Source organism: Channa argus, chromosome 22 (genome assembly GCF_033026475.1).
Source record: "Channa argus isolate prfri chromosome 22, Channa argus male v1.0, whole genome shotgun sequence".
In the NCBI taxonomy this organism is placed as follows: domain Eukaryota; kingdom Metazoa; phylum Chordata; class Actinopteri; order Anabantiformes; family Channidae; genus Channa; species Channa argus.
In genome coordinates, this window is record NC_090218.1 from 13,170,087 (window position 1) to 13,185,855 (window position 15,769).

A 15,769-nucleotide genomic window follows, 5' to 3' on the forward strand; every position below is an offset into this window, starting at 1 on the left:
GCTGTAATAAGGACGCAGTATTTGGTCTAAAATTAAGTAGCGTTACGGTCTTACTGTCCGAGCAGCAGGCGTCGCTGTGACGCCTCCAGGTGACGTACGTGTTGACCCGGTTTGTAAATACCGGTGTAGTTAGCTAACGAGCAGCCGGCTAACGACCTAACAACACTCCGTTAGTTTGCATTTCATTCCAGGGCAAATGTTCTATGTAGACACTGTGCTGACTTGTCCCGTTTATCACAGGTTGTTCTCATGTGTGAAATCTGTGACGTTTACTTACTCTGGAACGTCGGGAATGCTAAGCTAACGTTAGCTAGCGCTTCTTCAACTGTTTGAAATGCGAGTCATGGCTCTAAAACAACATTGATGAACCTAATATTTTCACTGATTTACATTTGTTTCACCTCAAGCCCACTGAGGGTAAGTAAAGCCAGACGTCCAGCCTTTCGAACGTTAATGGCTTAGTTTCCATGTTTGTTAATTGTAACACATTTTCAATTAATTGTCCCAAGTATTTGTCTTTACTTTTACGGACACTAAGAATTATCAGGAAATTAAGAAGTGTTGGGTAAAAGTTTTTCCCAAACAGCAGTGTGGAGCACTGACAGCCACTGTCAACTGTCTTCATCCATCTTTCATGTGTCCTCTGTCTTTCAGCAGGATGATCTCTCAGGTCTTCATCTTGTCCTCACAGGGGGACCACCTCATCTACAAAGACTGTATCCTCACCTGATTGTCCAACAAGACACCAAATGGAAACTCCCGTATTAATATTTTTTTAATTTGATATACATTTCTAAGCCAGTCCTTTACATAACCATTATTAAACCAGAGAAGACATAAACCAACTTTTGTTAACACTCAACGCATATATAAACAAATCATGTCGGAAAGACTTGTCGCGTCCAATTACCTGGTTTAAAGTTTGATTGCATTTTTACCTGTAGGTGCTCAGGGAACTATTTTCTCCTTTCCTTGGTCTTTAGTCTTAGAAATTGCATTTTAAAAATTGTTTTGAACAAAAGAAGTGATGAAACATCAACAAATATTTGCTCTTAACCTCACCACAAGTCCGTGGAGAAGCTGAAAGTGACGTTGTTGGTGTTTTCTATGAGAAAGTCACAGCACTGACTGGTGACCAGCCTCCAGTTGTTATGGTAACCCAGTTTCTAGTTGTCTTTATGGCTGACATTGTTTATCTATTTGTGTTAGGATGTTTGCACCTATTTACAATTACACTGTCAAACCTTCACAAACGTGTCTCTTTCAAACATTAATAACAGGAGGTGCTACAGTGTCTCAGGTATTTCCCAGCAAATAAGGAGAAAATTTCAATGTTCCTCCTTAGGAATAGGGTCCATCGTGTTCTTTGTGTGAAATGGAGGAAACCTTCATGTTTTTTCTTCTGCAGACGCACAAAGATCTTCACTTTGTCCATGTCAGACAGGGAGGATTGTACTGGGTTGCCACAACAACAGCAGATGCCTCGCCCTTTACTCTCATTGAGTTCCTGAACAGGTACCGTCACCATTAAGGCAGTTATTTCAAACACACACACCTCATATATATATATATATATATATATATATATATACACACACACACACACACACACACACACACACACACACACATACACACGCACACACTTGTGAAATCTTTAACGACCAAAGATTGGGACTCAGCACTACAGTTGAGTCCAGCTGAGGTATTTGGACAGACAGTGGCTCTGAAGAAAAGACAGGAGCCAGAGCTGGAGGTAGCAGAGCTTAAGATGTAAAGTCAGAAAGGCCAGATTGAAGTGAAGTTAGTTGGTGTGAGAGAAGAGGATGTAGATGGACATGGATGGATGGACATGGTTAGATGGAGGCACCTGATTCATTGTGGAGACCCCTGAAAAGGAACAGCCCAAAGGACAAGAAGATGTAGTTCACATATGGCTTCTTCTTTGCATGATACAGCTTTACATGTGTGGTTTGCACAGTGACCTGTGTTCACAGACGGTGATTTCTGGAATTGTTTCTGAGCCCATGCAGTGATGTCCAGTGGATAATCAGGCCTGTTTTTAATACAGTAATGCTGCCTGAGAGCCCAAAGATCGCGTGCATCTAGTTTTGACTTTTGACCTTCAGCCTTGTCTTCTTGCACACAAAGATTCTTCCTGATTCTCTGAATTTTGATATTATATACTGTAGATGGTGGGATCTTTAAAGTCTTCAAAATTTTTAAATGTTTCTGAAATTGTTCCACAATTATTTGGTGCAATTTTTCACATATTGGTGAACTTCCTGCCCATCTTTACATTCAAGAGACTCTGCCTCTCTGAAATGCTCTTTTTATAGTCATTTATTAGTCATGCTACTGACCTGTAGCCAATTAACCTAATTAGTTGTCAACTTTTTTGAGATGTGTTGCTGTTATCAAATTCAAAATGAGCTAATATTTTCACTGAAAAATTTCTCTGTTTCAACATCTGATATTATGTTCTATTGTGACTAAAATATGAGTTGAGGAGATTTACAAATTATTCCATTTTGTTTTGTTTACATTTACGCATCGTCCCAAAGCTTTTGGAATCGTGGTTGTAAATGCATTAAATAAGTGGATTTGGACAGTGAAGAGAAACTACAGCAGTTTGCATCTGTGGGTTTCTCAGGTTAACCGCTCTGGTTAAAGACTACTGCGGCAGCCTGTCGGAGAAGTCGGTACAGATGAACTTTGCCCTCATCTACGAGCTGCTGGACGAGGTTGTGGTGAGTCGCTACATGAGAATATTATGTGTTTGCAGCTTTGGTGTCTGCGCTTCTGGTAATTACTAACTGTGGGAGTGGAATTGAGACTTGTGCAAATGCACTAACAAATGTATAATGGAGGCAAACTCTGTAGTACCTTTATGGCTCAGGTTATCAACATAATTCAGGTTCTGGAAATCAGAGTTTACAGTGAGTGGCTTCAGTTCTTTGTTGTTTTTATGTTTAAACAGCAGCAGTAATTCCACAGTTTAATATGTACAAACCTGTGTCTGTGTCAGGACTATGGTTACATCCAGACAACGTCTTCTGATGTCCTGAAAAACTTCATCCAGACTGAAGCTGTTTCCTCCAGACCCTTCAGCCTGTTTGACCTCAGCAATGTCGGCTTGGTATGTTAACATCTGCAGCAGATTAGATCAGATCAGGTTGTTAGTGAAGCATTGAAAATCAAAGTGGATGCCAGTGGGTGAGAAAATGTCATTTTGTTTGTCTTTATCATATTTGGAAAAACAGAATTCTCATTTTTAGGATCTTCAGTCAAAAACATTAAAGGGTTTTTCTACTGTAATAATTTCTCCTGTTAAAGGAATTGTTTGTTTTTTTAAAGCTTTAAAAGACACATACTCAGTTTAATTTAGTGGGGCTGTTTGAGTTACACAAAACAGTGCAGTTTGGCCCTGATTTCTTATAGTGTAGTTAATTTCTCAGAGCAAGTTGACGAAGTGTGTTTAACAAAAAAAGACACCAGAAGCAAACTTTTAAGATAAGGCCGTCAGTACTGTAATACAGCTTTAGCATTGGTCTCTTAGGTCATAATGCACTTCCAATGTAAGTGATGTGGGACAAAATTCAGTCCTCATTCACTGCAAAATATTATTGCAACATTTATGGCAATAAGAAGTTTCATATATATTAACCCCTGCAACTCAGCAGAGAAACAGGCTCCAAGGAAACAAGAAAGACCTAAAAGACAAGATTCACCTTTCTGTTTTTGCAGTTTGGAGCAGAGACACAGCAGAGCAAAGTGGCTCCGAGCTCTGCAGCCACCAGACCCATTCAGTCCAGCAGAGAGCAGGTAAACAGCATCATCACTGTCAAATATGTAGTACAGAAGGTTTCTACTGGACAAGAAAGTTCTGAATCCTGAGTGTTGGCTTCTGTCAGGCAGGGAAGTTTATTTGTCTGCGAGGAAGTCGATGACTTGTAATAGGAGGTCATTTTCCATCGGTTTAATTTTTTCTCCAATAACATGAACATGAAACAGCATCAGTTTTAGGCCCCACAGAGCAGTTGATATGGCATGTAGTTTGTTAATCAGTACTTTGTTAATATATTAATCAGTTTTTGACATTATTTCAGATACTGTATGTTCACAACAGAAGGAAAAGAAAACGTGGTACAGGATCCTATTCATTTATACTGAACAGTACTCAGCAATGCCAAGACTGCAGAATTATTGTAGTTATTCTGTATTCTGTATTCCAACATTCTGTATTTGCAGAGAACCTAAACACATTCAGTAAAAGTTGCATAGTTGGTTAGAAATTGTGATAATGAATTATGATTATTAGTCTTAGCAGAAACATTTTAGTTATAAGTCTAGTTACAGCTGGTCTGTCAACTTCCTGAAACAAACTATTCTGGTCATGAGTTACGAAAGCAGAAGCAGGCCTCACAGTTTCCGTATCTGTGTTTTTCCAGGGAGGAAAGAGCGAGATATTTGTGGATGTAATTGAGAGGATGACGATTGTCATCGGTTCCAATGTGAGTAACATCAACGTGATACCAACAGTCAGTGAAGCACAAAAAAGATCAAAAGCTAAGCTCCTTAAAAGTGTAAAAATATCTTTGTCTAGTTTTAAATTTGTCTAGTTTTGTGTTTTGCAATGTCGGATTCAATCTCGATTCGCACACACTCATTTAATTTCATGTTGTCACAGTAAATCTCACTAACCGGCTTCGTCTTTCGTCCACGATTAAACATTTTGTGCTGCAGGGCCTGTTGATGAAGGCAGACGTCGAGGGGGAAATCCGGGTGAAGTGCTACATGCCGAGCTGCTCAGGTGAGTTTTTAGGAAGAAAAACCACTGTAGACTGAAAGATGACATCTCTCAGGGAGACAGTGTATGAAATGTGCCGTGGGGACACAAAATGGTGTACACTTAATTATTGAGTACAAATTTATTAAACATCACAAACTAAAATGTCATTATCAAATATATGTAGACCCCTAAATTTGTACTGTAGATGGGTCAACCTGTACTTTTATAATCAGTTCTTACCAGTTAATTTACTTCAGTGTCATCAAAGACCTGCTCATTAGTAACTGAGCAATAGTCACATTGTTACAGTAATAAAAATACAGCATCTGGGGTCTTTCTCTGTTTAACATGCTGTCCTTGTTTATCAGAGATGCGAATCGGCCTGAATGAGGAGTTCAGCATTGGAAAGTCACAGCTCAGAGGTAAAATGCAAACGTGTCAAAACCAATCACATTTAGATTCTGGTAAGACTTTACATTCTAGCTTGGTAACAGTAGGGAGGTACCAGCTGTAGCTCAGTTGGTACAGCAGGATCAGGTCGCAACAGCAAATCATTAATCTGCAGGTTGATTTGGAACATTTTTACGCCGGATGCCCTTCGTGAAGGAACCCTCCCCAATTTCCCCAGGCTTGGGACTGGCACTGCACAGCTGTGGATGGGGATGGGCGGTTGTTAGGGGTCCACTGTCTTGCCTCACTTTATTTATCCAAAAAGGAATTTGAAATGCTAATAAAGTTAAAGCAGTTAGTTTTATATTTCAAAACTAACAGCAAAAGTTTATAGGGAAATAACCTTTTCTAATTATCATTTATTAGATGAACTAGAAGCTTTATTGATCATCATTGAGCACACAGTTTGAACCCACAGGTGGTGCCCGAGTAGGTAGCGCTGAGTATCCTGCTCAAGCACACACCGGTTGCTTGGACTGTGATTTGATTCTGCAGACTTCTGCATCCCAGTCTGATGATCTACCCATTGTGCCATCAGGCCACTTAAGATTTATAAGAATTTAAATGTGATTGAAAGTTTTAGAACCATGAACCTAAATTAGAGTATTTTACCATGTTTTTGCCTGATGACTGAATGAAATCATGAAATCAGTCAATCAATCAAAATTTTATACTCAATAACCTTTATATTGTTTTCAGTTTAACATATTGTCAACTAATTCTTGACAAGGTATCACTGAATTGCTTCATTAGTTTACACATTATTACTCACATGTTTTTGCAAAACGTAAAAATATGACTCGGGTTTTATCTAATTATAAATAATACATTATGCATTGCTAATAAAAAGCAATTACCTGGTTGTTCTTTTGGTATTTATATATTACTTTATAATTACATGTATTGCAATACCCAAATATTTCCCCCTTATTACGAGCTGATGTAGAGGTGATCTTACTCTGATGTATCTGATGGTCCAACAACTACTTCACTCCGGAGATCACTGTATGACGAACATTGAACATTTATTGTATTTGTATATTAACTTAGCCGATAACGGACTAATTGTACATAGTTTAAGAACAGTAATCTCACAAACACGTTCGCAAACAGTTACATCGAACCCACAGAACACGGTAAGTAACCTTGTGCCTCCACAGCTACACACTGAACCTTTCTCTTCTACCTTGTTGCCAAACAGAGGAAACCCTGGTTGGCTCATACAGCTGATGTGTAAAGTACCACCAAATTGCGTTATTGATCACTTGAAAAGAGAAGAGAAACACAATTCTGACATAAGAAAAATAATAAAATAGTAAATTTACAAAAAAAAAAAATTTACTAAAATGACAAAACACACATGAAAAAGTATAATTAGATTTAGAAAGACTGATCCACTGTTGTGTTTAACATTATTCAGTCTGTGATCCAGTTCATCATGTGTCCTGACTTCTTTTGGATAAATAAAGAGCAGCATAAGACCCAGACACAACATGTCTAAATTAAAAACAGCTGGGCTTCATTTCCTCCTACATTTGATTTCCTGCTGTTGTTTTTTATATTGGACTATGACAGCCACAAGTGTCTTCCTGTTAGTTATCAACAGTACATTTAAACATCTTATTACCCTGAAATGTGCACCTAGTCTGTTGATTGATGAACAAGCTAAAACCCTTAAACCCTCTTCACTCATTTGAAGATTTACTGCAGCTTAAATCAGTTTGAAATTCATTTTATTATTTTCAGCTGCTTTCTAATCGGCAATGTTTCTTCATCTTCAGGTTATGGTGCGGCTGTTCGTGTGGATGAATGCAGCTTCCACCAGGCAGTGAGACTGGATGAGTTTGACAGTCACCGGATCCTCCGACTCTGTCCCAGCCAGGGAGAGGTGCCCTCATCCACTCAGTTATTTACTTTGATTTGCTTTGTATTTAAGAAGTTTGGGCTGATCTTCTTTAACACAGTTAAATTCCCACTGACAGCTTTCTTTAGAACAGGTTGAGGCATTAAATCTATCTTGTTGTACCTCTTTGTTCATTAACTAATTAACTAATATTGTACAATATTTTGCTGTCTCATTCGGCCTTTGTGTAGTTGAGGAAATATTAGGAATAACATTTGATACCACACCAGACAGTTCTATAGCACAGCACCACAAATTCCTGCAAAATTATAATATTTATTATGAAGTTGAGAAAAGCCCACAAGCATTCTGTCAGCGCACAGTGTGAGAATCATGTCACATATGTTCACCTGTTACAGAGTGAAATATCTATCTAATATAATATTTATCTAATATCTATATAATAAAAATCATCATATTCTTTTTTCATTTATTTTTACCTAACACAACCTTTCTGGAAACAACCTTTCTTTCTACCTTTTGTGGTATTTATGGCCCAACACCTTTTTATCGTCGTCACTGCTGGTCTCAGACTTTTGCTGTCATTGCAGTATGTAGATCATCATTACATGTTTCTGATAATATGTTTTGTTTCACAATGTAAGTGTGAAGTAATTTCAGTGAAGACACACCTGTAATCAAATACCTGAATTAGATGTTTACATACCATTTGTTTACCATTTACATACCAGGTGTTTACTGCATTTTCTACTGTTTAAATACCACAACTACCAGCCAAAACATTGACGACCTGTTTTTTGTAGAAAAATTTGATCTGGTTTAAAAACATATATTATGAACTAATAAATGCTGGTGTATCGTTCTGGTTTAATCACCTGTCTGCACATAAAGGGGTTAAAATCAGCTCCATCTGCTACCAGGAAGTAGAAGCTGGTAGAATACTTTTACCAGGCGTGTAAACCGATTCACTTTTGTCTGACTGTCATATCAAAATACCTGCTCAGATTGACTCGGTGTAACATTCGTCCTGAGTTCATGCTCTCCTTTTCCATCTGGTTTCCTTCTTGCCTCCTCCTACTCTTCTTGTATTTTTCCTGCGGTTGCAGCAAACGGTGATGCAGTACCAGCTGAGTGATGACCTGCCCTCAGCTCCTCCTTTTCGTCTCTTCCCGACCATTGAGAGAGACAACGGTGGAAGGTAATGACTTTAGAATACATCCAACCTAAAAACAGCTGTTGCTCACGTGTTGGTACATTCTGGATCCAGTCTTTCCACAAGCTGTTTCCTTCCAGAGCTGCAGTACATTTAGTTTATTCCAACTCTTAAGTGAAAGAGATGTTTATATCAGCAAGTCAGTGTCACTCTTTGACAATAAGTTATGTAACATGTTGGATAAACCTAAAAGAACAAGATCAAAATACAAAGTGCTTTACTAGATGAATTGCACTGGAGATGTGGAGGCAGCTGGTGTGAGAATGTGAAAAATATTTACATGTTCATTGGTTTCCCAGCTTTTAGTCTTATCCTGTGTTTAGTGTGATTCATGTTGTGATGTTTATGTGCATGATGGGAAATGTGGTGATTTTGATTCCTCTGTATCCCTTATTGAGGTTAAGGAGAGAACAGTCAGTCACTGATGATCAGCAGTATCATATTATTTAAAGACAGGGTGTGTTTTAAACATTGCTTTGTGTTTTTAAAGGCAAATATGCATAATGGGCCGGCTGTAGCTATGCTGGAAAGGCAGTCGTCCACAGACGACTATGTTGAACTGTCTCTGGGCAAGACACTGAATCTTTCCCATCCCCAGCTGTACAGTGCTGGTCCAGGCCCGGTATAAAAAAATGGCGTGTAAAAACTGTGCAAAATCAACATGCGGAAAGTGATCTATTGTGGTGACTCTGAACTCATGGGATAAGCCGAAAGTATCCATAAAAAGAAATGGAAAACTCCAGAACTAATGGTACATTTTCACATAAATGCACCAGTCATTAGTTAATTAATTTGAGCTCACCTTAAAATCTGAAGCTGATCTCATAATTCTAATAATCCACATAAACAAGTGTCATCTGCAGTCTTATGACTTTAAGAGACAGTTGGTTCTAGCTGTTAAACTTAAAAATAATTAAAATATTTCAATAGAATATTTTTTTCAAGTTAAATAAGAGTAAGGGAGAGTTATTGTGGAAAAAAACATGAGATTGTTTGTTATTAAATTAAACGTTTTATGTCTTAATTCATGACATGATTTGTGTTTTTTTTTTTTTTTTCCTTATTGCAGGTTGCTGATGTACCTGAAGCTTCGCTGTGATCTGCCACCAAAGAGGTCAGTTTTTATTTGGTTCACATAAGATGATAACATCAGCTATAAACGCTTACACATCAGCTACAGATGAATTTCCAAGCCAGATGCACATGCAGACAAGCTGCAGAAAGACTTGGTGGCCCGGGAGCTGACATGCTGTAGTCATTCCTCTTGTTCATGCGAGATCCTTTATAAAAGCCCTTTCAGTGGAAGTGACAGGGACAACAGCTTTAGCTATAGCTGTCTAATAAATGTAGTAAAGTCCATTGTTTGTCACTGAGAAGTAGAGGAGTGGAGGGAAATACTTGGTATAAGTACAAATACGTAAATAAAAAATGTTTTCACCAGCGTTGGGTAGCCTGACAGGGGATGTGTGCAGGTACAGGGACACAGTGATAATAAACACATTGAGGATTAGTTGATGTGACTGAGAGCTGACCGTGATGATGATGATGATTTGTTCTTTTGCAGCTCTGCCATCAGCGTCTGTGTCACCATCCCTGTTCCCAAAGGCTCAGTGAGGTGAGACACACCCATTCAAATGTAGCTGCTCTTATAAAACTGAGTTAGTTTGTTATGGAAATCACTTTACCTTCCTGAAATGACCTCGGAGCTCGAGTCTGGACTTTGAATGAGTTTTTTTTTTTTTTTTATGATTGAGTTTACTGAACATAAACAGGAAGGTTTCGTCAAAAGAGTTCTTCATCTTTGTGAGCAACTTGTATATTATAAACTGGGCCTGTAACAATATTAACAAACAGGAAGCAACACAGATAAGCAGAAGGAAGCACTAGATAATTTGTTATGTAAATTTATGGAAAGTTAATTCACTGATGGATGGAAGGCCAGGTGCTTTAACTTTATTATTGTAGCATTAGTTTCAGAATAGTTAGGCTGTAAGTTCACCTTTCTGCTGACTATCTGGCAACTGTGGCACAGGAGGTAGAGCAGTCAACCAATTATTGATTCGGTCCCTGTTCAAATGTCGAAGTGTCCTTGAGCAAGACGCTGAACCCCGACTTCGTTGGTGGAAGGTGGAATATAACAGCATTCATTAGCGACTGACAATGCAGGTCTTTCATCTCCTCAGGGGTTTAACAACAGCTCACACTTTGACTCATGAGGCATGTTGTAAATGAGCATGACAAGCATAAGCAAATCAATTCTCTGTTCATCCACTGTTATTATTAAAGCAACACAGGTATAAGTCCCAGTGGAAATCCTGTTAAACATCACCTCTACTACTGATGTGCTGGCGACAGTAAGACCTGTTCTGGTGGCATTTTTAGGTTTACTGTAAAAAAGCAAAGCCATCACAAAGAGTAAGTCCAGCTACCACCAAATAGCCCTTTTAAGAAAATGATGACCTTACTGACTGAGAATCTCCACACAGCAGGTTCAGCTAGGTAGACCCGATGTCTCTGTCTCCCCAGCCACATTCCCAGGCTAAATGAGACACACAAACTCTCCAGTGTGTTCTGGGCCCCCCCCCCCCCGGGGTCTCCTCTGAGTGGGACAAGCCCAGAAATCCTCCAACATGCCCAGGAAGCCAGAACCACATCAACTGGCTCCTTTTGCTTCAAAAGAGTCCAGAAAAGTGAGTTTTATTTTTGTGACATCATCCCAGTGTAAAGACTATGGGCCAATGGGGGAAACACAAACCTTTTATTGGCTTTTGTGCCAGGTGAGTTATTTTTAGCTGTTCCAACATCTTATCCAAGTTTCCACAGTCTTTCTCAGGATCCTCTGATTGTCCATGTCTGGGTTTGAGTTTGGGCTTGTCATGCTGATCAGATGGTGGTGATGGCACAGAGATTCTGAAACTGTAAAGTGCCTAAAACATTTGCACATTACTGGCCCTGAAAGCATCATCAGTCCTGACTGAAAACCCCTGTGTCTGGAGTGGTGTGTTGGAAAATGAAATGAGTTCAATCAGCTGAAAGCCGTCAACAGAATCATCCGTTAAATCCCCATTAGTGTCTTCACCTCTGAAAGCTTTTCTGCCTCGTTGTTTCACCCCCACATGATCTCTGGGAAACAACCACTGCAGCAACATCTCACCCGGGATGACCCCCCACCTCCTCGGGCTGCATCTGTAGTTTCTAACAAATAAATAAGATTAATCTTTTGCAGGGTGTGAGACGAAGCTCTGAAGAGGTGAATGAAACAGCTGAGTTGACCTCTTGTGTGTGTTTTTGTGGGTCCAGTTTGTCACAGGAGCTCAGCAGTCCGGATCAGAGCTCCGAATTGAAACCTCAGAGCAGAGCTGTCATGTGGCAAATCCCACGCTTCCATGGAGGAACACAGCTCTCTGCTCTGTTCAAGGTGAAAACACACACACAAACACAGGTGTCCATGTTTGCTCTAACGCCACCATGATAGTTTATGTGAAATGCTTAAAAAACTGCTCCTTTGCATAGATGTTTCAGGTTCATCTGATTCGGATTAAAATAGAGGACTTGCTGTAATCTTATGTTGCATCTGAGTTTTGGACAGTTTAGCCCTTAGGAACAGTGACACCCCTCTCGGACACTGTTGTGTTTTCATGCATATTTCAATTATTTTATAAACCAATTAATCTAGAAAATGACCGTCAGCCTCACAGAGTTGTAGCCCAAGTATGTCTCATGACACTCTATGGAAACAAAGAACAGCTTGTCTATTTATTGAACATTAAACTTTGTTGTTGTTTTTTTTATTGACATTTACTCTTTATTGGCTGTAGCTCAGTTGTAAGGTAAGGCAGTCGTCCACGGACTATAGGGTCAGTGGTTCCATGCAGACAATGATCCGCTGTGCCGACCCTGAACTCACGGGACCCAAGTGTTTCCTTTTGGCCAGGGCCAGAACAGATGAGAGGGGTTGGCTTCTTGGGAGCCACAGTCCCTCCAGCAGCTACAAGAGCTTGAATAGTGGGTTTCTGAACAGTTGTAATGACATAGCTACTGAGGCTCTTCCATGGAAACATTCTCCATGCGGTTGAGCTTGATATCTTCCAGTGAAATTCACAATATTTTGTCAGTTTGCTGTGGGACATGACAATTATTTTCCCTTTCCCACTTTTGTTTTAAGTAAGTGGTGCTTGCTAATTTGATCTCCTGAAGTCCCTTAAATAAGCTTGGAATTATCTTAAGCCCCAAGTCTGTTGTATAGATGTCAATAAACATTTTCCGTATGTTGTTTTCTAACAAAGAGGTATTTATGTGGTGACAGACTTGTAGACACCGAAAAAAGGCACTGTTAGTTAGCCTGAACGATTTTTTTCAATGTCTGAAAATCCTTCATTACCCCCTGATTAAAGAAAGTGCAGTAAGAGGAGAGACCCTGGTTCCCCCGTCCTTTATAACTCTAGTTTGTTTGGGGTAAAGTTAAGGTCGCAGGGGGCTCAGGATCTGTTCAGACCAGCCATTCTTAGCAATAATACGTAAGTTGACCCATTCATTACCTCTTTCCATTAGATTTTTTATTTGTTTTTTGTTTCCTAATCATGCCTGTGCTGAAGTTTCTCCAGATGGAGTTTGTTCTATTTCTTTCCATCTTGCATGATAAATTATGCTGCTCAATTGGACTAATATGTAGTAGCTCTTTACGCAGGGGAGTGCGAGTTTCCCCTTGTCCTTTGTTAGCTGAAGAGTTTGAAATCTTATCCTCGGCTTCTTCCTTTGCCATATGTCATTTGATATTAGTTTGTCCAATTCATTAAATTGTTTATCAGTTATATGATTGTAAGAGTTTGGAACAAATTTTGTATCCTAGGTAATATATGAAATTTTACAGACTCTGTTTTTGATTCCAAACTTTTGGGATATTGGGATTAAATTCCATCTCTTTATTTCGTCCTTTATTTTTTGGTTCAACAAACTGAAATTCAAGGTTTATACATTTGCTTATTCTTTTGGGATATTTACTCCTAGGTACTTCATATAGTCTGAACCCCAGTTTGATTTGATATTAGTGCTTATAGTCTGGGTGGGTTTGTAATTAAAATTCATATTTCAGTCTTTGCAATATTCAATTTGTATCCTGAGATGCATCTAAAATAGACTAAGATTGACAATAATTGCAAAATTGAATTCAATGCAAATAAAGAAATGTAATGTTCCTGAGCCAGCACTTTTATACTTCTTACATTTTTTTCCTGGGTGATGCTCTGACGTAGAACTAAAATAAATATTGCAAATAACAATGGGCTCAACAGGCAGCCTTCCTAGTTCCTCTTTCTAGGCCAAACAAGTCTGATCTGGAACTGTTTATTTTTATTCTTGCCTTTGGGCTGTTGTACAGTTTTTCTTTAATAACTTTACTTGGAAGTGATTAAAAAATGCCATGACCTGTAAAGTGTCTCTGTTACCATAAATGACCCCAAACTTTAACTAACTGTATTCCTGTTTGTCCCAGTGTTTGGTAAAGCAGACAGTGTGATTGGAGCTTAAATAAGCACACACATCACACACTTGTGGGACAGACTCACGATTCCTCCTGTCTCTGTCTATTTTCAGCTGGATGTCCCCGGCCTCACCTCAGCCTCCATGCTAGAGGTCGGTCCAGTTGGTCTGAGCTTTGAGCTGCCCAAGTTCACCGCCACAGGGCTGCAGATCCGCTTCCTTCGCCTGTCGCCGGTTCAGCCCGGCCCGTCGCAGCGCTGGGTCCGATACGTGACCCATTCTGACTCCTACACAATCCGGATCTAAAGGACCTCAATTACCTTAATCAAAGTGGCTCATCAGTTTCATGATGAAGCACCACATTTCTTTTACTGACTGATGATCTTCACAGCAGGAAGTCATTGTTTTTCTTTCAAAATAATATATTTAGAGGATTTATCTTACATGCCTCAAATGCCTCAGATTTTGAAATGTACTCAGTGCTGTATTTATTTATGTTTTAAAAATCCTGCTCCTTTGCCAGATGGAAATGCTAAAAGTTGTTATATTACTGTCAACATGTGCTGTAACAAGACCCGAACCAACAACATGTTAGTCCGTCTGTCAGCAGCTCTAAACCCATCTGTTCCCAGTGCTAGAGTGAATACTCAAAAGTAGTAGTACTGCAGTAAGTAAGTGATTTCTCCAAGTTCCCAATAAAAATAAGTAAAAGTATTTAAACACTATTGAACACGATGCTGTTCATAACAGGAAGGTGAGAACACACACAAACACAGGTGTCCATGTTTGCTCTAACGCCACCATGATGGTTTATGTGAAATGCTTAAAAAACTGCTCGTTTGCATTGATGTTTCAGGTTCATCTGATTCGGATTAAAATAAAGGCTTTGCTGTAATCTTATATTACAGCTGATTTTTGGACAGTTTGGCACATATAAAAAAATTAAATCATAAAATACTGCAATTCAAAAATAGTAAAATGCTACATGTTGGAAACACATGTTTATCCAACTCAGCTCAGCTGATAATTATATGTGCCATATGTTGTATTGTTTGTAAGTGAATGTTCTATCATCTTTATCTGAATGTGCATTTTACTCTGAGTTCTGTGAGTTTGAATGTTTGTTGGCACAAACTAGAGAAATATCATATATCACCATTTGAGCTCAGAGGAAGCTTCAAAAGCAGAAATTCACCTGGTGAGAAGATTCTTATTTGTGCTGATTAAACACTGTAAGTTTTGGTCAATGAGTTGTTTCACTTCAGCCTGGCAGCTCTTCACTCTCTGCGCCTCAGTGTTTGGGATTCGGCCTGTGAAACACCCATTTTTATAAGTTCTAGCTGTGTGAAGAAGGTGTTGTCCTTGTGAGCTGCTTCACGCCTGATCCCTGTGAGGAAACAGAGGCTGGTCTGCAGCAGCTCACAGTGACAGCAAACAGCCAAAGGAAAAATATCCTGGAAGTGAACCAAGAGCAAAAGGTTGTCCAAACACGCACCAGAGCGCGGCTTTAGAAATGCTCGCTCACAGTGTGATTTCAGAAGAAGAGAATAAAAATAGATTCCAAACGAATGGTTCGTCATTGGGACGTGCAGATCTTTAGCTTATTGTGCTTGTTTTCACCGGTGTGCTCTTTGGTTACAGTCTGATCTGTGGGCTTTAATAAAGACGTACTTTCACTCGTATATGCTTTTGTTCAGTTTACATCAGTCTCTTTCTGGTCACTATCCTGTGTTGTATTGTGGTTGTTTCGTCTCTTTGTTGTCATTGTGTGTCTATTTGTAGTCGTTTACTGTTCATTTTTTACCATTTTGTTCTTTGTGGTTGTTCTGCATCTTTTGATGCTGTCATTTTATATTCATTGGTGTTCTTCCATGTGTCGTCGTGGTTATATTTCACTTATGTCTCCATTATGTTTTTTGTTGTCGATGTTTGTGTCCCTGTTTTTTTTTTATTTTCTTATTTTATTTATGCT

The 15,769-nt window shown here is 39.1% G+C and overlaps 1 protein-coding gene across 2 annotated transcripts; it reads left to right on the forward strand.

The window, feature by feature from the left end:
- The first annotated feature begins 82 nt into the window (after positions 1 to 82).
- Positions 83 to 15,476, forward strand: ap4m1 (adaptor related protein complex 4 subunit mu 1). 2 transcript variants are annotated; one of them, XM_067492653.1, is made up of 16 exons: positions 83 to 417; positions 655 to 716; positions 1,069 to 1,154; positions 1,409 to 1,515; positions 2,654 to 2,750; positions 3,029 to 3,139; positions 3,748 to 3,825; positions 4,452 to 4,514; positions 4,747 to 4,813; positions 5,161 to 5,214; positions 7,024 to 7,130; positions 8,213 to 8,304; positions 9,389 to 9,433; positions 9,884 to 9,934; positions 11,620 to 11,737; positions 13,912 to 15,476. In XM_067492653.1, the coding sequence occupies exons 2-16, from the start codon at positions 659 to 661 to the stop codon at positions 14,101 to 14,103; spliced, it is 1,326 nt and encodes a 441-aa protein (XP_067348754.1). In that variant the 5' UTR covers positions 83 to 417; positions 655 to 658; the 3' UTR covers positions 14,104 to 15,476. The 2 variants fall into 2 exon arrangements, with proteins under 2 accessions (XP_067348754.1, XP_067348755.1); XM_067492654.1 differs by having other exon boundaries at positions 658 to 716.
- Positions 15,477 to 15,769: the final 293 nt, after the last annotated feature.